Source organism: Cervus elaphus, chromosome 1 (assembly GCF_910594005.1).
Source record: "Cervus elaphus chromosome 1, mCerEla1.1, whole genome shotgun sequence".
Lineage (NCBI taxonomy): Eukaryota > Metazoa > Chordata > Mammalia > Artiodactyla > Cervidae > Cervus > Cervus elaphus.
In genome coordinates, this window is record NC_057815.1 from 98,785,651 (window position 1) to 98,807,805 (window position 22,155).

The 22,155-nt window shown below is 56.9% G+C and overlaps 1 protein-coding gene across 2 annotated transcripts in view; it reads left to right on the plus strand.

Annotated features, from left to right (window-relative positions):
- The window catches only part of LOC122680122 (beta-galactosidase-1-like protein 2), a 39,202-nt gene extending 18,636 nt beyond the window's left edge, over nt 1-20,566 (plus strand). For both annotated transcript variants that reach the window (XM_043881155.1, XM_043881242.1), the window contains 14 exons: nt 6,076-6,168; nt 7,527-7,608; nt 11,289-11,359; nt 13,248-13,332; nt 14,975-15,112; nt 15,545-15,625; nt 16,640-16,746; nt 17,360-17,500; nt 17,635-17,706; nt 17,886-17,964; nt 18,993-19,080; nt 19,241-19,352; nt 19,590-19,706; nt 19,837-20,566. In XM_043881155.1, coding sequence (XP_043737090.1) covers nt 6,076-6,168; nt 7,527-7,608; nt 11,289-11,359; nt 13,248-13,332; nt 14,975-15,112; nt 15,545-15,625; nt 16,640-16,746; nt 17,360-17,500; nt 17,635-17,706; nt 17,886-17,964; nt 18,993-19,080; nt 19,241-19,352; nt 19,590-19,706; nt 19,837-19,923 — 1,353 coding nt within the window. In that variant the 3' untranslated portion in view covers nt 19,924-20,566. The remainder of the gene's footprint in view (nt 1-6,075; nt 6,169-7,526; nt 7,609-11,288; nt 11,360-13,247; nt 13,333-14,974; nt 15,113-15,544; nt 15,626-16,639; nt 16,747-17,359; nt 17,501-17,634; nt 17,707-17,885; nt 17,965-18,992; nt 19,081-19,240; nt 19,353-19,589; nt 19,707-19,836) is intronic.
- The last annotated feature ends 1,589 nt before the right edge of the window (nt 20,567-22,155 follow it).

Here is a 22,155-nt window from a genome sequence, read left to right on the forward strand (position 1 = left end):
ATTTCTTATTTAAAAATTATTTGTTGTAAATTCAAGCAGTATAACTGGATGTCTTGTATTTTTACTTACTAAATCTGGCAGCCTCAGTCATGAAAGAGGCAAGAAGCTAGGAAAATTCTTAGTCTAGATTTTTGCAAGGAAGATGGGCTTGCCAAGACGATTCAGTAAGCTGTCCTAGGCTGGGCGGCGGAGGTGGGGTGGGGCTGAGGGCCCTGGGGTGGCTGTGCTAGGGATGTGACCCAGAAGCCTTCTTAGGCACAGAAAGGTCACACCTAATCCAGGACAGTTTTTTCTGGGTGCTGTGCTTAGGCGCTTAGTCGTGTCGGACTCCATGCGACACCATGGACAGTTGCCCGCCAGGCTCCTCTGTCCATGGGGATTCTCTAGGCAAGAGTACTGGAGTGGGTTGCCATGCCCTCCTCCAGGGGGTTACAGATATCTGTTTGAGTCCATTTTCACTTCTGTTGGATATATACCCAGAAGTGGTATTGCTGGGTCACATGGCTTTTCTGTGTTTAAGATTTTGAGGAAAAGTTAAGTGTTCCACAACACAGTTTTACATTCTCATGAACAATACACAGAATTCCAATTTCTTGACACCCTGGCCCACAGTTGCTGTTTTTTGTCTGTTTCATAAAAGCCATCCTAATGGATGTAAAGTGGTATCTCACTGTGGTTTTGATTTGAATTACTTAATAATTAGTGATGTGGAGTATTTTTTCATGTCCTTACTGGCCATTTATATATATTCCTTGGAGAAATATTTATTCCAATTCTTTGCCCATTTTTTAACTGGTCTGTGTGTTTTTGTGGTTGTAGGAGTTCTTTCTTCAGTATCTATCAGTCTCTTATCAAATGTATGACTTGTAAATATCTTCTCTCGCTCTGAGGGTGTTTACTGGTAAGTCCAGTGCATCTTGTTTTCTCCTTTGGTGCCTGTGCTTTAGGTAAATCATTGCCAAATCCAGTTTCCTGACACTTCTCCCCTGTGTCATCTTCTGAGAGTTTCATAATGTTGCTCTTACATTCTGGTTTATGATCTCCTTTGAGTTACGTTTTTCAGATGGTATGTATAACGTAAGGGCACAGCTTTGTTTTGTGCATGTGCATATCCAGTTTTCTTGCCATCATTTGTTTAAAAAAATGAGTGACCTTTCCCCATTGAATGGTTTTGCCTCCCTTGGAGAAAATCCTTTTGACCATATGTGTGAGTTTATTTCTGGGCTCTCTATTCTATTCCATCAGTCTATATATTTGTCTTGAGGCCAGGACTGCACTATTTTGATTACCGTAGCTGTGTGGTAAGTTTTGAAGTGAGAAAGTGTGAGACCTCTAATTTTGTTCTTTTTTTCCAGCATTGTTTTGGATATTCAGAGTCTCTTGAGATTCCATGTGGATTTTACGATGCCTTTTTCTGCTTGTTTAAAAACACTGGTGTTTTGACAAGGATTACATTGACTTTGTAGATTGCTTTGAGTAGTAATGACATCTTAATAATATTAAACCTTTCAGTCTGTGAACACAGGATACCTTTCCATTTATTGGTATCTTCTTTCTTTTGGCAACATTTTGTAGGTTTCAATGTATAAGTATTTTGCCTCCTTGATTAAATTTATTCCTAAATATTTAAATCTTTATGCTGCTATTGTATGTAGAATTTTTCACTGATAGTGTATAGAAACCATTGAATTCTTTGTGCATTGGTTTTTGTATCCTGCGGATTTGCTGTATTTGTTTATTAGAACTAACAGGTTTGTTTGTGTATATAATCTTCATGGTTTTCTAATCATAAGATCATATTGTCTGCAAACAAGAGATAATTTTGCATCTTCCTTTCCAACTTGGATGACTTATTTCACTCTTTTTTTCCTAATTACTCTAGCTAACACTCTATACCTTGTTGAATAGAAGTGGTAAAAGCAGGAATCTTGTCTCAGTCTTAATCTCACAGGAAAAGCTTTCAGTGAGTATGAGGCGGGCTGTGGGCTATTCACATATAGCCTTTTTAAAGGTGAGATAGTTTCCTTATATTAGTAATTTGTTGAGTATTTTTATTATGAAATCATGCTGAATTTTTGAAATGCTTTTTTACAACATCGTTTGAGATAATCATGTTTTTTTAACCTTCATTTCATTAATGTGGTGTATAACATTGATTTTATTGAACCATCCTTATATTCAGGAATAAACCCCACATTTTCATGGTGTATAATCTTTTTAGTACGCTGCTGAATTTGTTTTTTTTAGTATTATGCTTAAGATTTTTGCATCAATATTCATGAGGGATATTGGTCTGTAGTTCTCTTTACTTGTTAACTCTTTTTCTGGCTTTGGTAACACTGGCCTCATAGAGTAAATTTGGAAGTGTTCCCTTTTTTCAAAATGTTTAGAATTTGAGAAAGATTGGTGTCACTTTCCTCACTAGTTATAAATCTGTTCAGATGTTTCTTTTTTCACAATTCAGCCTTGGCATGTTGTGTGTTTCTAGTTGAGTCTTTTCTTACTCTAACTAGAGGTTTGTTAGTTTTGTTAATCTTTTCAGAGACTCAAGAAAAGATTGGTTGATTTTTCCCTATTGTTTTTCTAATCTTCTATTTCCCCTGCTTTCATATTTCTTATTTCCTTCCCTCTGTTACCTTTGAGTTTAGTTTCTTCTTTTCCAGTTGCTTAAGGTGAAAAGGTGGGTTGTTGACTTGAGGTCTTTCTTCTTTTTTTAAGTGTTTATAGTGCTTTCATTGTATCCCACAAGTTTGTATGTTGTGTTTTTATTTTGTCTCAACATATTCTCTAGGTTTCCTGAGATTTCTTTGAGTCACTGATTGTTTATTCACAGTCTTGTGAATTTTCCAGTTTCCTTTTTGTTGTTGGGTTCTACTTTCATCTTTTCTGTAATTGGAAATGATACTTTATATGGTTTCAACCTTAAATTTTATTAAAACTTGCTTTATGGCCTCACATATGGTTTATCCTGGAGAGTGATCCATGTGCGTTTGAGAAAAATGTGTGTTGTGCTGTTGTTGGGTGGAGTGTTCTGTATACGCTTGTCAGGTCTAACTTGTCTGTAGTGTTGTTCAAGTCTTCTGTGTCCTTCCTGGTCTTCTGTCTGGTTATCCTACTGAAAATGGAGTATTGAAGTCTTCTACTGTTTTTATAGAGTTGCATTTCTCCCTTTAATTCTGCCAATATTTACTTTGGCGCTCTGGTGTTGGTGCACATGTGTTTATATTGTATCTTCTAAATTGGCCCTTTTATTGTTGTGCAAATATGAATATCTATACACCTGTGTACATTAAATGATGTCTTTCTTTCCCCCTTCTAACAATTTATGACTTAAAGTCCATTTTATTTGTTACTATAGTCACCCCCTGGTCTCTTTTGGTTACTGTTCACACAGAATATCTTTTTCCATACTTTCTCTTTCAACCCATGTAGGTCCATAGATCTAACATGAGTGTCTTGTAGACAGCCTATAGTTAGGTATTGCTTTTTTATGCATTCTGAAAATCTGTCTTTTAGTTGGGGAGTTTAATCCATTTATATTTAAAGTAATTACTGATAGGGATGCACTTACTTTTGTTGTTTTGTTATTTGTTTACTGTATGTCTTATAGCTTTTTTCTCCCTTATTTCCTTCATTACAGCCTTCCTTTGTATTTAGTTGATATTTTTTTTTTTTTGCAGCAGATTTTACTAGTTGAATTTTTTAAGTGACAAGTTTTGGTTCTTTTTATTTCCTTTTGTGTATATTCTACAGATATTTTGGTTATCATGGAGATTACATACACTCTCCTAAAGTTATGACATTCTATTTTATATTGATACCATCTTAACTTCAATCACATACAAAAACTCCTACTTTTTTACAGCTCCATCCCCTTTATATTATTGCTATCACAAATTGTATTTTTATATATTGTGTACCAATTAATATAGACCCATAATTATTTTTATATACTTGTCTTTTAAATCCTGTAAAGAATAAGAAATGGAGTTACAAACTAAAATTATAATAATACTGTTTTTTACATTTTTTCACATATTTACCTTTCCCAGGGAAGTTTATATTCTCAGCTGGCTTTGAGTTTTCATCTAGCATCCTTTCATTTCAACTTGAGGGACTCTGTGTAGCATTTCCTATAAGAAAAGTCTAGTGGTAATATATTCTTTCAGCTTTTATTTGTCTGACAATGTCTTAATTTCTCCATTATTTTTGAAGGACAGTTTTGCCAGATAGAGAAATCTCACTTGCTAGTTTTTTTCCTTCAGTACTTTGAATATAGTATCCTACTGCCTTTGTCCTGCAAAATTTCTGATGAGATATCCACTGGTAATCTCACTGGGGATGGTTAGCAGACATTCAGTCCACACTAAAAGGTCTTGGATGTTTGGTCTTATCCAAGCTATTTAGTGTGGGGCAAATAGGCTCATGGACATTTTGGGTAAAACTAGATTTCAAGGACCTTTTGGCATGAACTGAATGTCATATGAACCAAATATCTTATGGACTGAATGTCTTGTGGATGTTTTGGACCAAATGTTCTGCAAGGTTGGGAATCCTTTGTACATGTCAAGTTGTGTTTCTTTTGATCCTTTCAAGAATCTCTGTCTTCTGACAGTTTGATAATATGTATTGGTGTGGGTCTCTGGTTTAATGTTACTTGGATTTCACTGAAGCTTGGATCTCTGCCCCTTTCTTCTCCTTTTGGACTTCCTATAAGTGAGTGTATTTGTCTGTTTACTGATTTGCATAAAGTCTCTTAGGATCTGTTCACTTGTCTTTATTCTTTTTTCTTTTTGCTTCTCAGACTCAATAATTCAAAATGACCTGTCATCAAGTTTGCACACTCTTTCTTCTGCCTGTTTGAATATGCGGTTGAACTCCTATGGTGAATTTTTCTATTTAGATAATGTACTTTTCAGCTCCAGAATTTCTGTTTGGTTTTTTTTGAAATCATTTCTGTCTCTTTATTAATATTCTCGCTTTGTCCATATGTCCTTTCCTTGATTTCTGTCCATGTTTTTCTTTAGCTCTTTGATCATATTTATGACAGTTTTAAAATTTTAAAATTCTTTGTCTTCTAAGTTCAGTGTGTGTGTTTCTTTAGAGGCCATTTCTAGTTCCTTTAGACACTGTTTCTAGAGATTTATTTTGTTCTTTGAATGAGTTACATTTTCCTGTTTCTTTGTATGCCTAATTTTGGAGGGTTAAAGTTAGGCATTTATAAAGACAGTCCCCTCTCCCAGTGTTTGCAGTCTTCTGGAAAGACCTTTAGTATTTAGTGGGCTCCGAGCCTTGAGATCAGCCTGGGATGCAGGTCTGAGATCTTCTCAGGTATTTTCTTGGTATGTATCCTGTCTGGTTTGTGTGTGTGCTTTTTAAAAAAAAAAAAATTCCCCTAGCTGCTTTTACATGTTGATTTCTCCAAGAGTCTCACCCTGGATTCTTCTTATGGTCTTAGATATTCTATCATATTCCTCTGCCTGTAATCCCTTGCTCCTGGGCATCCATGGGTCTGTAGTCCCCCTGAAATGTTTACAGGCTGTGACCCATCGCTGCCTTTTGCAGCTTCCAGCCTGAGGTCCAAACCATACCACCGTTTTTTGTCTGATCTCTAAGTCAGATGAGACAGAAACTAGTTCTCTAGGGAGCCCACAAATAGCCCTTCTGTCCTGACGGACGGGCTGGAACTCAGGCTGTGTCCTTCTGACTTCACCTTGCTACTCCAGGGAGTGGGTGGGACACAGGTGAGCAAAATCATGGAATGTGCCACCGTTTTGAATGTCTTTTCTTGATTGGATGTTCCCTTGTTTGCTTAAACATTTGGCTTGTTTCCAGAGACCCTATAAAGTTCCTTTAGTCAGTGGTACAGTTGTTTTCCTGTTGTTTCCCCAGGGGGACAAAGGCCTGGAGCTCCCTTCTCCCTGTCCCACTGATGTCACTCAATTGTGTATCAGACCTTTTGAGACTTGAGCTTCTGAACGGACGTTCTGCTGTCACTGGCGCTAAGTGTGGTGACATTAGCTGGTGCGGTTCCCACCACAGCCTCAGCTTCTGACTGCTCTGTTGTTTTCTCAGTACAAGCATGGGGGACCCATCATTGCTGTGCAGGTGGAGAATGAGTATGGGTCCTACAACAAAGACCCCGCCTACATGCCTTACATCAAGAAGGTAAGAGTCAGCTCAGCTCACCTCTGCGCCTTCCCTCTATGGGCTCTGCTGCGACGTATGGGCCTGTCACCCAGCACCATTTACTAAGCGGTAAATCCTTTCTCAGACCTTGATTGCAACAAGGTCTTCACTTGTGCCCTCCATTGACTGAGTTTAACAGGGATTTCAGTACATATGGTGCTGCGGGGGCTGAGAGCAACAGAACTGCCTTGACTGAGGGCGTGGCTGGAGGCCTTCCTGGTGGTGGCGGCTGCTGATCTGACTCCAGCACTCAAAGCAGTGGCCCCTCCTCTGGCCGCATGTTGGCTCCCTCTGGGGATTGTTTAAACTCACTGTGCCCAGGCCATATGCCATCCGTTAACCAAGGGCCTCTGGGGTGGAGCTCAGACATCCGATTCCAGCGAGCAGGTGGCTGGAGCCCCTGGCCAAGTGTGCGGCAGAGCAGGCAGGGGCAGGGCCAGAGCGACACTGAAAAGAACAGGTGTGCTGCAGTCCACGGGGTTGCAAAGCCTCGGCTGCGGCGAGTGACTGACAACAGCTGCTCAGAACTGGCTCCTCTCACTCGGCAGCTGAGACCTGGAGCAGATGCACCCATTTTTCTAAGCCCCTGCTCTCTCTTCTGTGAGTTGGGATCGATGAGAGGGTTTGCCTGTCCGAACTGTATGTGCAGCCAAGTCGCAGGCTCAGTGTTGCTCCAACATCCAGTGAACAGTCAGCACACAGGACACTGATGACGTCACAGGCACCAGCGCTTTGTACTTGGGAGGGTCGGCCCCCGTGTGCGTCGAGAAAGCCTCAGTGCCTCCAGCTGATCTGACGAGAGCTGCTCCGGCCCCCGGTGTCCTGGGCGACACCCCTGCTGTCACAGGCAGAGTCGTGTCCATCTGGGGACTCCTCCAGTCCCTGCAGACGCTTGGAGGGTGTCACCCAGTGTCCCCTCCTCCTCCGCAGAGGGGCCAGGCTGCCTCGGGGAGGGTGGTGTTCTTGAAGCCAGATGAGAGCTCAGTCCTTGTCTGGGGCAGGCTTAGGCCAGCAGGGTGTCTTCTGCCACAGCGCCTCCTTGAGACCCCCTGGGCCAGAGCCACGATGCCTGTTCTGTGCCGGTGAGGCCGGGCCAGGCTTCCCAGTCCCCGGGCTGCAGGGACGGAAGCTGCCCTGCTGTCCCTCCTGTCTGGTGGTGACCCTGGTGTCTGGGACGGGGTGCATAAAGGGATGCTTGCCTGGTCCTGAAGCCCAGGGGAGGCTGGGCTCCTGGGACGCTCACTTCTCTGGGCCCCAGGGCCTGCTCCAGGCGGAGGTCAGGGTGTGACATGGCGGGAGGTGTGAGGAAGGACAGCCTGTTGTCTGACCCCTCGCAGGCCCTGCAGGACCGGGGGATCGTGGAGCTGCTCCTGACCTCAGACAACCAGGACGGCCTGAAGAATGGCATTGTGGACGGAGGTACCTGCCAGGAGGCCGTGGGGAGGTGGGGGGGCGGTGTCGCCCTGGCCTGAGCTCTTGTGTGCTCCGGGCTGGAGGGGCCGACTGGTGGAGCACTGGGGACACCCAGGGCCCCGTGGATGGCAGGACACGGGACAGCAAGGTGGGCGTCCAGCAGGGTCCACAGAGAGGCCAGGCAGACCACCGGCTGGTGTCCGGCAGGGACAGCTGGCTCACAGCTCGGTCCTCAGGCCCTGTGGGCACCCCCTTCTCGTGGTGCTGGGTCCCCGCCAGCCGCTCCCACTGGAGCAGAGGGTTTCGCCCCGTCTCCCTGCGCCGCGCCCTCCTGGGAGCCTGGCCTGTCCCCTCTGGGCGGCAGTCTCTGCTGGCGCCGCGCTCCTCGAGTCCACGCTCACGGCTCCCAGCGCCTCTGCTTGCCCGAGGGCCGTGGTCCTCTCTCCCCGACGCTGCCCTTTGCAAGGCCGCAGTGGCCCCTCGTGACACGTGCGGTGCCCGCAGCCTCCGACCCGGTACAGTGGGCCTCTTCTCTCACTGGCGTCCGGGCGGGCACCTCTGGGCAGCTCCTCTCGGTCCGCCCCTCTCGACGCGCCTCCCGAGGGGCCCACACGGTGGCGCTGTGTCCCGTCGGGTGGGGGCAGGACCCGGGCTGTGGGCTGCGGCGTCCGGCCCTGGAGCGCGCTTCAGCCGCGGGGACAGCAGAGGAGCCTCGAGCGGCGGGTGCGGGCTCTCCGGGGCCGCTGGTGGCCCCGCCCCTCCACCGCGGGCCACGCCCCGGCCCCCTCCCCTCCACCGCGGGCCACGCCCCGGCCGCCCCCGCCCTCTCCACCGCGGGCCCGTCCCCTCCCTGGCCCGCCCCTGCTGCCCGGAATGATTTTTTTCAGTTAGTTAAACGTGATTGGCACCCCACTCTAGTACTCTTGCCTGGAAAATACCTTGGGCGGAGGAGCCTGGTAGGCTGCAGTCCATGGGGTCGCGAAGAGTCGGACTCGACTCAGTGACTTCACTTTCACTTTTCACTTTAATGCATTGGAGAAGGAGATGGCAACCCACTCCAGTGTTCTTGCCTGGTGAATCCCAGGGACGGGGGAGCCTGGTGGGCAGCCGTCTATGGAGTCGCACAGAGTCGGACACGACTGAAGCGACTTAGCAGCAGCAGCAGCAGCAAACATGATTTAGACTTTGACCAGGTGTGAAAGAAATCTTGGAAATGCTTGTGAACTGAGAGGCTATCCTTGACGTTTATACAGAAGCGCGTGTGATTAGGCAGTGAGCGGGAACCTCCATGCAGCACAGAGCTCTTCTGGGTGCTCGGTGATGACCCAGGGGTGGGTGGGCGGCGGCGGGAGGCCCGGAGGGAGGGGCATGTGTATACCCACAGCTGATCCACGCTGTTGTGCAGCAGACACCAGCAACATTGTGGAGCGGTTATCCCCGAACAAAAACTCAAAAACAAAACAACAATGAAAGAAACACGTGGTGCAGCCTCCGTGGCCCTTGCCCTGAGGTGCCCACTTGGAGCTGTTTACCTTTCCTTTTGACTCTGCCTCCGTGATTCTAAATAACCTGCACAGAGAGCCCTGTAGTGTGGATGTCAAGCCCCCTCTCCTGCCGCCCTGGCCCCGTGGCTTTCCTGGGTGCAGCTGTGCCCCCAGCTCTGTCTTGATGGGCACAATGTTTGGGGCCCAAGTAAAGGTCCTCATGCCGGCCGGGCAGCCCATCGGCGTTCTGGACGGTGCTTGTGGCCAGCTAGCTTCCAATGTAACCCATTGGTTTTCCTTTTCTTTCAAATTTTTTTCTGTCCTTTCTCTTCCCTGTCTCTCTTAAACACTTGACAGCAGCTTCCAAACCCCGTCAGGGTGTTTTAAGACGCCTGTGCCTGTCGGAATCTGATCCAGTCCGATGGCGCTGGCCCCTCACCATCCCGATGGTGGCCCAGGTCCCCTGGAGACTGGGTCCGGGGACTTTGAAGTGTTGTCCGTCATTTTCTCCACGTGCTGCTGTGACTCGGGCCCTGTGTCTCTGCGGAGCCCGCCCTCCTCGGCGCGCTGTCAGCTGGACAGAGCAGTCCTGGAGGCGGCTGCTCCCTGCTGTGCCGTGCCACCTCTTCTCTGGTTCCGTCCTCTGTGGGTCCAAGGCAGGTGTTCACCCTCTGTGCCGTGTGGCTCTCCAGCTGTCTGTCTTCTCCTTTTCCTTTTGCTTTCTGAGCAGTTTCCTCAGCCACCTTCTTCCCAACCTTGTATTTCCTGCACTGTTTTCCTTGAATGTGTTTCTTTTCTGATGGCCTGCTTGCCAGTGGCTGTGACCAGTGCCCCTCCCTGTGGGGTGACCGGACTGAGGCGGCTGTTCCAATCAGGGGAACCAGGTGTGGTGTTGGGGTTGACTTTCACAGGATTAAGTGACTCTGGAGAGACCTCTTTGGGCCAACACGATGAGAATCTGGGGGCAGGAAGGTGCAGGAGCCATCTTCCGGGCTTCCTCTTCTGCAAGTGCCCAGACCGCTGGGGCTCGGCTTTCCTAGGGGGCCAGGCACGGGGTTGGGGGAGAGGTGGCTGGAGGGGGCCCCGGGCCTCGGTGGGTCATCACCTCTGCCGTCACAGGATGGTTACCCCCCCCCCCCCCCCGGCCCCTTTCCAGGTTCCTCAGGTTTCCCTGAACCGTGCCCCTCCTCACCCTCCACGCTATTCTCTGGGCTCTGAAGGGGGGTGGGGGGTGGGGATGGAGAAGGTGCAGGGCTCCCTCGGCTGGTTTGACCTGTGGCTCCAAGGTTTCTGGGCCGGTTCAGACTGGCCCCCTGTCGGCCTGGCTCTTCACTTTAGGTGAGGAGAGTCCAGATGTGGGGTCTTCTCCATACCAAGTTGGCCTCCCGGGGTCCCAGCTGATGTTTGCTTTTTAAAAACTTAATTAATTTTTTATTAGAGTTCAGTTGCTCTCCAGTGTTGTCAAGATCTCTGTTTTGGTTTTTGTTTACTCACCACGTGGCCCCTGGGACCTTCCTGCCCCAACCAGGGATGGAAACTGTGCCTCTGCAGGGGACACGCAGTCTTACCCACCAGACCTCCAGGGAAGTCCCATGATCACGGCTCATGTTCCACAGGAGACTACCCAGTGAGCATCCACCTTCCTGGGCACAGCAGGGCTCAGGCCAGGGCACGAGAGCTCCTCTGTCCAGGGACAGGAAGCAGGCAAGAGCCTCGGAGCCAAATTCTGCGTCCATGCCTGTGGGCCAAACATAGCACATTTTTCTCGGGCATGCTTTTCCCTAGTGAGAAGCCACAGGGCCTATTGCTGGGGATGGATCAGAATACTAACCCTCATCTAAGGTGTAAAAGGGGAGTCTTCTTAGATGGTCACCCAGTGCTGGAGGCTGGAGATGGAAAGTGAATGTCAGACTGCGGGCTCCTGTGAAGGAGGAATTAATGGAAACACACGCTCAGGTTGTGAAAATTATGTAAATCCAACCCAGCTGCTTTGAGAGCGGATCTCTGTAAGGCCCGTGCTGAGTCGTGGAGTTTCCAGGATGAACCAGGAAAGTCTCCTGGCGACAGAGGAACTAAACTCTTGGTTGGCGATGGGAGACGGTGTCAGGATTTGTCTACCTGCTGGTGAGCTGAGACATCAGGGGCGTTCAGTCCTCCAGGTGAGGGGGTGATCTCTGTCCCCTGTCTCCTTCCTGCCCGCAGTGCTGGCCACCATCAACCTCCAGTCACAGTCGGAGCTGCGGCAGCTCACCGCCATTCTGCTGGGCACACAGGTGCGTGCGCGCTCAGCCTGGGTCAGCGTCAGGGGCTTCAGTGGGCGGGGGACCACGGGGCTCGGCCTTCAGCTCTTCCCCCTTTCCCAGGCACGGCCCACCCGGCCCCCGGGCTGCCTGCCCCTGGGGAGGGGAGCCGGGTGCAGGCAGGTGTGTGGAGGTGGGTTCCTGCCTCTCCACGAGAAAGGGGGCATTTCTGAAGTCCTGGAACTTGAGAGCTCCGTGGACTCAGCGAGCCCCCAGTGTGCTCCGTGTGGGGAAGATGCTTCCCTGCCTGGGTCTGGCCTTGACCCGCCGGGACTCTCAGGGCCCAGAAAGGCTGTTGTCTGCTGTCTTCACCTGGCGGGGGGCACGGCCCGTCAGGCCAGCGCGGAGTGAGCCTCACGGGCGATGAAGCTTCAAGGCCGCCCTCGCCTGCCTTACGTGCGGGCCGGCGGGTGTCCCCTCTGAGACCCGCGCCTGGCGTGGCTGCTGGTGGGCTCGCCCCCGGCCCAGAGAAGACGCCGTGGGGTGCTGGGGCACCCGCATCCCAGCCGCTGCTATGGAAAGGCAGGGGTGGGGTCCAGAGGCTCAGCCGCTGGAGGCTCGGGGCAGTGGGAAGTCCCCAGGGCCGGCCCCGCCCCGCGCTTCTGTTTGGAGGGAGGGGCAGGGAGGAGGCAGGATGGGGGCGGGGGGAGGGAAGTGCGGAGGGGGGCGCGAGCCCCGCCCGCCCGCCTTCCCGCAGCCTGTGCCACGCCTGCTGGCCAGGGTCGGAGGCCACAGGGCCTCTGCCCTCAGGGACACTGAGACCCGCTTGGGGAGAGTCCTGGGAGGTACGCAGTGCCCTCAAGGTCGTCCAGGACAAAGACGGTTCTGTGACCCTCAGCTTCCCGTCCCTCTTCTGGGAAGCGGAGGTTGTGCTGGAACCGACTCGTAGGGCCGTTTGAGGGTCAAGTGGGTGATGTTTGGGGAGCACCCAGGACAGGCGTGCTCCCCACGGGCTCCTGTGGACTCACGCTTGGAGAAGTGGCCCGCGGCCGGCCAGCCTGCCCTCCGCGCCCGCCGCCACCGGCCTCTTGCGCACTGCTCAGCCACGTGTTTTCCTCCAGAAAGGGGCCGTGGACCCAGCCCGGTTCAGATCAGAGGCCCCGTCTGGTGCTCAGGGGTTTCACACGAGCCCCACCGGCCCCGGTCCCTGCCCCGTGACCGGAGGGTGGATGCTGGCATCTGCGGGCGCCTCCCAGAGCTGGGCCGTGTGTGCTGACGGCGCCAGCTGCCTCGTCTCGTGTGACTGTCCCAGTAGCCGTGTTCGTCTGTTCTCCAGTTCAGGACAGATTCCAGGACAGAGGGCCCCTGGCAGTCAGGTCAGGGCACGCAGGACAGTTGGTGCTGAGCCAGCCCTGAGCCACGGTGACCTGGGCTGTCGGCGGACAGTCCAGCCCTGGCCCTCAGCCTGGGGCCCCTCCCTGCAGGGGAGACTGCTGACCTGTGTGACTAGCGACCCTCGTTAGTGACCCAGACGTGGTACGAGTGTCCCCTCCGGAGGTGGGCAGCCTGGAGGAAACCGAGCCCATGGCCTTTCCCGTGGCGCGGTCGGGACCTTCTCAATGGACCGTGACTCTGTGGTCCCCGGATGGGACGGGGATGCTCTGTGTGCAGGGGACGCTGACCGCCAGGCTGGAAGCCGCAGGAGCGCCCCTGCGGGAGAGAGGAAGGCGTGAGGGGCCGAGAGCTGGGGCGGTGTTGGTGGACCCTGACCCTCAGGCCGGCAGCCGCAGGAGCGCCCCCTGCGGGAGGGAGAAGGGCGCGGGGGGCCGGGAGCTGGGGCAGCTCCCTCAAAGGCCAGCCTGTGGCGGGGGAAGGGCTGGGCGGGCGGAGGCGCCAGCTAACTCCTCCCTTTGGCGCACAGGGCAGCCGGCCCAAGATGGTGATGGAGTACTGGACGGGCTGGTTTGACTCCTGGGGCGGCCCCCACTACATTCTGGACTCCTCAGGTGGGTGCTCGGCGGGACCCCATGCAGGCCTTGTCTAAGTCCCGGCCTCCGACGCAGGACTGAGCTCCAGAGGAGCTGCCAATGGTGTGAACTGGCTGCAGTGCGGTGCTCTGGGCGTCTGTGCGCACAGGCAGCTCCTGAGAGGGTCCAGAGTCCTCTGTCTCAACAGGGCAAGGAGCGGTCAGACGCTCCTCTGCGGTCTTTCTAATGGCTCTGGGGTAGTGACGCATGCCCGTCGCTGCCATCCAGCCAACACAGGACGTGTGTAAAGAGGAGATAAAAACCCGGAGTCCAGAGCAGACGCTTCCGTGTGTGTAGTGCAGGCATTCTCTGTCTGCACTCTGAGTGCACTGCAGGTGGAGGTGTGGGCGGGTGTGGGCAAGTGTGGGCAGGTGTGGGCGGGTGTGAGGTGTAGGCAGGTGTGGGCGAGTGTGGGCAGGTGGAGGTGTGGGCAGGTGTGAGTGTGGGCGGGTGTGAGGTGTAGGCAGGTGTGGGCGAGTGTGGGCAGGTGGAGGTGTGGGCAGGTGTGAGTGTGGGCGGGTGTGAGGTGTAGGCAGGTGTGGGCGAGTGTGGGCAGGTGGAGGTGTGGGCAGGTGTGGGCGAGTGTGGGCAGGTGGAGGTGTGGGTGGGTGTGGGCAGATGTGAGAGGTCCAGAAGCCCGGCTTCCTGCACTGTGCGATGTGGATGCCCCCACTGCTCTTGAGGATGCAGAGACACCCCCCTCCTCCATGACCTCTCGTTTTGAAGACCTGGGTGCTTCTGGGCTTCGCTGGTGTCTCAGCAAAGAACCTGCCAGGAACACAGGAGGTCCAGGGTCTGTGCTTACAGACCGAGTTGCAGCCAGCCTCCCTGCACATCAGCCTGGCGCACCTGGCATTTCCCTGGGGTGAATCCCCAGCTAGCACTGCTTTCTTCACCTGGGCGTGAGCTTCTCCAGGAAGAGGACTGTCAAAGATGTCCATTCCCCCCAGATTCATCAACGGCCACTGTTATTTATCAATAATGGTAACATTTGCTGATAGGGTCTCCCCTGTGGCTCAGTGGTAAAGAATCTGCCTGCAGTGCAGGAGACACGAGTTCAATCGCTGTATCCAGAAAATCCCCTGGAGGGAGGAAATGGCGACCCTCTCTGGTGCTCCTGCCTGGAGAATCCCAGGGACAGAGGAGCCTGGTGGGCTGTAGTTCATGGGTCGCAAAGAGGCAGACATGACTCAGCGATTAAACAACAGCAGCGCCTTGTTCAGCTCTTTTCCTTCAGCCAGTGCAGGGGTTTAAAACTGTATGTGATGTTCATTAACCGTGCATGTTACTCCTCCACTGATTCTGTGCATATGGCGGGCTCGTTCTCCAGCCTGGGTGGGCCAGGGGGCAGTCAGACCGTGCTTCTAATCAGGTCCCCTCAGTGAGCACCAGGTGAAGTCCCCTGGGGGGGAGTGGGGGCGGGAGGCGCGGCCCCAGCCGCAGCCTTGCCGCAGGCAGACTCGTCTGGGAACTGAAAGCCGCTGAAAGCCAGGCTTTGGACTCGGGGCCTCCAGCCACGGACTGCAGCTGGGTTCAGGGAAGCCACGGGCCAGAGCGGTGAGGGGCCTCCTGGGGGCTCAGGGCTCATGATCACTTGGCCATGAGATGCCCCTCCCCGCAGAGGTCTTGAACACAGTGTCGGCCATCGTCGAAGCCGGCTCGTCCATCAACCTGTACATGTTCCATGGGGGCACCAACTTCGGCTTCATCGGAGGAGCCCTGCACTTCCAGGACTACAAGCCCGATGTCACCAGCTACGGTTCGTATCCCCGACAGGGCACCCACACCACTCCCCGGCACTTCAGGGGTGTCCCTCAGGGACAGCGGCTGGCACCTCCCACGTGAAGGTGAGGTTTTGTCCAGACCATCACTGAAGCTTCCAGGGTGTAGATCAGTTGGCTAGGGAAGGAAATGGGGCCCAGGCCAGGAGGGGTGGCCCTTGGGGGGGTAGCCCCTCTCCCTCCTTAGGGCCTAGAGATGGGGTGACCCTGGACCCCCGCGTGCCAAGTGGGGTCTGGACACTTTGGGGCCGTTCACGTGTTCAGTGTGTGTGGAATTCTGATTGACGGCCGGCTCACGTCAAGTGCCTCGCCTGCGGCATTGCTGGGGTGAGGAGCCCACTGCTGAGCCCGCCTCCTCCCGGGACGTTGTCCTGGGGCCTGACGCCCGTGGCCTGTCTGGTATCTTGCAGACTACGACGCTGTGCTGACAGAGGCCGGGGACTACACGGCCAAGTACACAAGGCTCCGGGAATTCTTTGGCTCCATGTCAGGTACCTGCACGCTGGCCGCTGCTCTGAGACCTCAGAAAATGGGCTTCCTCCCCTTCCCCATCCTCTCACACCTCCCTCCCCCGCACCATCCTCCCTCTGTTCTCCCCCTCCCCATCATCCTCCCTCTCCCCCATCGTCCCCCCCTCCTCCCTGTCCTCCCCCTCCCCCATCATCCTCCCCGTCCTCCCCTCCCTATGGTCCTCCGCTCCTACCTGTCCTCCCCCCATTGTCCTCCCCTCCTCCCTCTGTCCTCCCTCTCCTCCATCGTCCTCCCCCTCCTCCCCCGTCTTCCCACCATCCTCCCCTCTTCCCCCATCCTCCTCCCTCCCCCACCATCTTCCCCATCCCCCCACTTTCCTCCCACCTTCCTCCCGCTCCCCCACCTTCCTTCCTCCCCTCCTCCCCATCCTCCCCCTCTTCCCACCATCCTCCTCGTCTTCCCCGTCCTCCTCCCTCCCCCACCATCTTCCCCATCCCCCCACCTTCCTCCCACCTTCCTCCCCCTCCCCCACCTTCCTTCCTCCCCTCCTCCCACCAGCCTCTCGCTCCTCCCCGTCCTCCCCCTCTTCCCGCCATCCTCCCCCTCTTCCCGCCATCCTCCCCCTCTTTCCCCATCCTCCTCCCTCCCCCACCATCTTCCCCATCCCCCACCTCCCTCCCCCTCTTCCCCCTCCTCCCACCATCCTCCCACACCCCACATTCCTCCACCCTCCCCATCCCCCTCCTCCCCACCCCACCTCCCTGTGCAGGAACTTCCTAGAAAGGATAGGGAAGTCTGAGCGACTATTCTCATCCGAGTAGGGGTGTTGCCAGCTTCACCTCCTCACAGGTGTCTTATTTCGAAGGGTGTGAGAAGCAAGCCCCTGTCCAACCCCGCATCTTCCTGGAGGGTTCTCTGTGTGGCTGGCAGTGGTGTGTTCTGCTGGGTGTGGGCAGGAGCCGGGGCTGGCGGTGGCTGGGGGCAGTGACTGTCGGGGTCCTTTGGGGACGCCCCGCTGTCTGCTTGTGGTGCAGGGGCCCCTCTCCCCGTCCCGCCTGCCCTTCTTCCCAAGACGGCGTATGACCCGGTGACACCAGCTTTCTACGTGTCCCTGTGGGACGCCCTGAACCTCCTGGAGCTGGTGAGTGCGAGCCGGGCCCTGGGCTCAGGGCCTCATCCCCCACCACGGACTGCGGGCTGCAGCTGGGCCCACAGGCGCCCTGAGCTTCCTGGAGCTGCTGAGCTGGAGGACGGAGAGAACCAGTCTCCACGGGGCTCCACCCCGGCCTCAGCTCAGAGTGCAGAGGACAGGCAGACAGGGGGAGGAGGAGGATGGAGGGATGCAGGGAGCAGAGGAGGAGCATGGAGGGGGGGGATGCAGGGAGCCAGAGGAGGAGCACGGAGGAGCGAGGGGGCCGAGGCGGGCTCCACCCCAGCCTTAGAGCTCAGAGTGCAGAGGACAGGCAGACAGGGGGAGGAGGCAGGAGGGAGGCAGGGAGCCAGAGGAGGAGCACGGAGGAGCGAGGGGGCCGAGGCGGGGTCCACCCCGAGCCCCAGGCCCCAGTGCTCAGATTCCTCCTGTCCCTGGTCCCCTGACCCTGATGAAGAATCGGGCAGGACTGTGGTGCTTGCCCATGTGATAGCAAATATAAAGTGGTCATCCTCACCGCGCCCCGCGTGCTGACCCCATGGGGTCGCCCGAGGCGAGGTGGCCTCTGTCAGTCAGCCTCGCCCCCCGTCTCCTGTCCGTGCAGCCGGTCACCTCGGAGCACCCGGTCAACATGGAGAACCTCCCGATCAACGGGGGCAGCGGGCAGTCCTTCGGGTACACGCTCTATGAGACCACCATCACCTCGTCCGGCGTCCTCAGCGCCGTTGTGCGTGACCGGGGACAGGTAGGGGCGACCCCGCACCCAGATGCTCCCACGTGTGGAGATGTCCCCGCGCCGCGGCTCCATATCCTCCCCGCCCCCGCGCCGGCACCCCCAGGCCCCCGCCGACGCTGTGGGCCGTGTCTGCTCCTCGGCAGGTGTTCCTGAACACGTTCTTCCTGGGGATCCTCGACTACAAGACTGCGACGATCATCATCCCCATGGTCCAGGTTCGCCCGGGGGCGGGGCCGGAAGGGGCGGGACTGGGCGCCGCCGCAGAGCTGCGGTGGGACTGGCGCTGTGATCTGAGACCCAGTCTCGGGCTCAGCCTTTAGGGAGAGCTGGGGCGCCCACGAGAAACCCCGAGGGGCGGCTGGGGCTTCCTCAGGGCGCCCCGTGCTGCCCACAGGGGTTCACGACGCTGAGGATCCTGGTGGAGAACTGCGGGAGGGTCAACTACGGGGACAGCATCGACCAGCAACGCAAAGGTGGGTCCTGGCGCCTCCCGCCCGGCCCTCCCCACAGGGGCACCGCGGGCACGGCGCTGCGCCAGGGGGGGCTCCCGGGTGGACGGGGGTTCCTGGAGGCTCTGGAGGGGGTGAGTCCTGGGTCCTCCTGGAGGGGGTGAGTTCTGGGGTCCCCCTGGAGTGGGTGAGTCTGGGAGCCCCTGGAGGGGTGAGTCCTGGGGGCCCCGGGAGGGTGAGTCCTGGAGTCCCTGGAGGGGTGAGTCCTGGGTCCCCCTGGTGGGGTGAGTCCTGGGAGCCCCTGAAGGGGGTGAGTCCTGGGGGCTTTCTGAACCTTCTCTCTCTTCCTTATCTGTCAAACCCGGGGGGATTTCATGCAGTCTGAGATAGGAGCTGGACGAGAACCCTCCCCAGGCAGGGTCGCCTCTGTCACCTTGAGGAAGCGATGTGGTCAGACTGGGGCACCCGGGTCCTAGCACGACCCTCCCCTGCCCAGACCCCCAGGGCCTCCCTGAGGGGCTTGCAGCTGTGGCCGCCCCTGCTCCCCCTCCTCCTGGGGTCCCTGGCCGGGTCACTGGTCTGCTCCATCTGGGCCCCAGCACACTGACCTCAGTAGCTGCAGGCTGAGACGTCCCAGTCAAACCTGTCCTTCAGGTCTCCTTTCCTGTTGAAAGCCTCAGCCCCAAAGGGAGTGCCCCCCAGAAGGCCCAGAGGCAGACGCCACCCCGGGTGCCTCCTCAGAAGGCCCAGAGACAGCCGCCACCCCAGGTGCCCCCCCCAGAAGGCCCAGAGGCAGACTCCACCCCGGGCACCCCCCCGCCCCAGAAGGCCCAGAGACAGCCGGCATCCTCGGCGCCACCCCAGAAGGCTCAGAGGCTTGGGGCTGGCAGACTCTGCCTGCTGGCTCGCGGGGCTTTGGGATGGCAGGGGAGGAATTTGAATGTGAAGAGCCCCCTGGGGGAGCTGGCCTCTCCGGGGAGTCTTTTCTGGAACTTTCTGCCGGGCCCACAGGGCCCCTGTCCACCCTCCTCGCTCACCTCCTCTTCCCACAGGTATCATTGGAAATGTCTATCTGAACGATTCTCCCTTGAAAAAATTCAAAATCTACAACCTGGAGATGGACAGGAGCTTCCTGCGGAGGTGTGTCCTGCCCTGTGCTGCCCGAGGGCAGAAGAGGCTGCCGGGCCTTGCCCCCGCCCCGCCCCGGGGTCCCTGGGACCCCCTCCCCAACCATTGTCGCAGGCCACAGGGCGGGCGGTGACTCTGGACATAGGGCCTTTCCCTGTCCGTCTGCCTGCAGGTTCACTGGAGACATGTGGAAGCCTGTCACGGAACAGCCCATGTTCCCTGCGTTCTTCCTGGGGGCACTGCATGTCTCAGACCCCCCCTACGACACCTTCATGAAGCTGGAGGTGTGTAACCCCTGCCAGGGGCGTGCACACCGCGTGTGCCCACAGGCTCCCCATCGTGGCCTCCCTAGTGGAGACCTCCGGGCACGCTTCTCAGGGCCAGGCTCGGGGGTCCAGTTTGCGCCGGGCGCTCTGCGGGGGCAGCTGTGGGCTGGGGGCAGTGCTGGCTGGTCCCTCTGAAGTTGAGAGCCGCCGTCACTCCGAGTTCAGCTGACTGATGCGTCCCCCCACTTCTCGTAGGGCTGGGAGAAGGGGGTCGTGTTCATCAACGGCCAGAACCTCGGCCGTTACTGGAACATCGGGCCCCAGGAGACCCTCTACCTCCCCGGCGCCTGGCTGGACGCAGGCTTAAATAAGGTGGGGGATCGTCCCCCAGGACCCCTCAGCCCTGCGGCGTCTCCCGTGGCGGGGCCGGGGCGGGGGCGGGCCTGGGTGGGCGGGAGAGGACGGACGTTCCGGCCCGAGACAGGCTGGTTATCTCCCCCAGATCATGGTCTTTGAGGAGAAGAGGGCGCAACAGATAATCCAGTTCGTGGACACGCCCAGCCTGGGCCAGCACAAGTACGTGCACTGAGCCGCCCAGGCCCGAGACCCCGCTGACCGGCCTGTGCCCGCTCCGTCCAGCCTGTGCCCACTCCGTCCGCCCTCGGGAGCCCACCCGCTGCAGTTGAGCCTCGTCCTGTAGGCTGGGAGGCGCGAGGACGGGGCGAGGGGCCCTCCCGGGAGAGCTGCCCTGCTCCCCTGGGCCAGACGGAGGCCCGGGGACTGTTCACCGTGGGGGCCGGTGGGGCCCGGCTCCTGAGTGCTTGCTCCTCTGCCCCCGGCCCGGCCGTGCCCTCGTCCCTGTGGCCCCGGCTCTGAGCTGGGGGTGTGTCACTGTCCGTGGAGGGTGGGGGGAGCCCGCTGTCCGTTCACGACTTGCCCAGGCCTCTCTGCCGTCCTGGGAGGACGCCAGTGCGGTGCAGGGCCTGCGCCCCGTGGGGTCGCGTCTAAGAGTCGGGCCTTACCTCCCGCGTCCACATGTTCCCTCCTCGCTCGGTGTGAGGCAGCATCCCCTGAGGAAAGGCCGCTGCTCTGGGGGGCAGGGCGGTGGGGGGCGGGGCGGGCAGCCTCCTCCCGAGTGTCCATCCAGACTCTGGGGTGTGCCCAGGGGTGAGTCCTCTGCTGGGCTCCGGTTCACTGCCCTGAGTTGCAATAAAGCCACAGAGTTGAGTCCAGGCTTGCGTGTTGGTGTCTCTCTGACCTGGTCTGTGTGCGGGGAGCTGAGACGCGGGCTTGTGGGGCTGGGCGCACAGTCAGCCCAGCTGGTGGGGGATGCAGACCGCCTGGTGGGCAGGGGGTGGCTGTGCCTGTGGGCGCGCATCCCCACGGACCTGGATTCCCCTGCTGCTAACGGAGCCTCTTCTGTAACAGCCCCAGTTCAAGGGTGGGTTCCTCCTGGGAGTGGGACATGGCTCAGGTCTGCTGGGGGCACTGGTGTGCCGACCCCGGGCCCAAGAACCGGGTCAAGTGACTGGCAGAAGGTCACAGCAGGCTGGACCCTGTGGTCCTGTTGGAGGCAAACAGTGGAGCTCACTGAAGCAAACGTGTGAACCGTGGCTGGGCGGCAGGGAGGTATCCAGAGCACATCTTGATCTCGTCAAAACTCACCAGCCCTTCCTGCCCCACGTTCCGCGGGAAGCTCAAAGCTGAGTGCCAGGAGTCGAGGCCCCTGGCTGGGCCTCACGAAGCCCATGGGTGTGCGTCCACCTGGGTGCGCCTGGGGTCTGCAGGTGAGCACGCCCTGGCATTGCTCTGTGCCACCTGACACGCAGCCCTTCCTGGTCGAGGTCCCTGGGTCCACCCGTCTTCCTGACTTCCCTGCCCGGTGACCCCAGCTTGTCCGTTCAAGCACCTAGGCGGGACGCGCCCTCCTGCTCACCCAGCCTCTGAGTGCTGGGCGCCTCGGGCCCTCCCAGGCCCCCTCCCCCTCTGTCCACACTTGCTGCGGAGGCCGTGCGCACGGGGCTTGTCAGCAGCATTCATTCTTGTTCTCTGCAACGCTGCATCCCCGTCCGGACTCCAGGGGCCCCAGCTGCTGGCCGCTCACCTCCACTGTGCATGTGCGGCAGCCACACAACCCCACACTGTCCTCGCCGTGTGGACCCCTGCAGTCTGCCCGCATTGGTGGACGCAGCTCTCCGCTTTGTCTGGCTCTCCTCGGCTCCGCTCAAACCCCGCACCTGGCCCAGCAGCTCGCCCTGCCGCGTGCCCAGACCTGACCACTGCCCTCGTCTCCGGCCGCACCTCGCCCGACCCACCGTGGTCTCCGGCCGCCCGCCTGCGTCCTGTTCGTGTGGAGCACAGGAGGCAAGCGATTCTTCTAGAAGTCCAGCTGGACCAAGTCCACTCTCTGCTCCGAACCTCTGGCAGCCCCTCCTCCCACCCCCAGGCCACCGAACTCACCCTGGTCCCCAGGCCGCCTGTCCGGGGTCCCCCACTCGCGTGTCTGACGCCCGACCCCGTCAGCTGCCCTCAGGGCCTGTCTGCCAAGCGCCTCCCGCTGACAGAACCCACTGCCTGGATCCCAGTCTCTGTGTATCTGCCCGGAGGCTGTGCTGATAGCACCCGTGCCCGCCCCGCGCCCCTCGACTGCCTCCTGGTGCAGACGGCATCTGGAGCACCCCAGCTTTGTGCATTCGCGTCCTCTCTGGAGGTGACCCCAAGGCTTTCGGGGCCCACGCCGCGCCTGGAGCAAGGAGCGTCCAGGGGGCACGTCACAGTACAGGCTGGACGCTTAAGTAACGAGAAAGCAGGCATGGCGGAG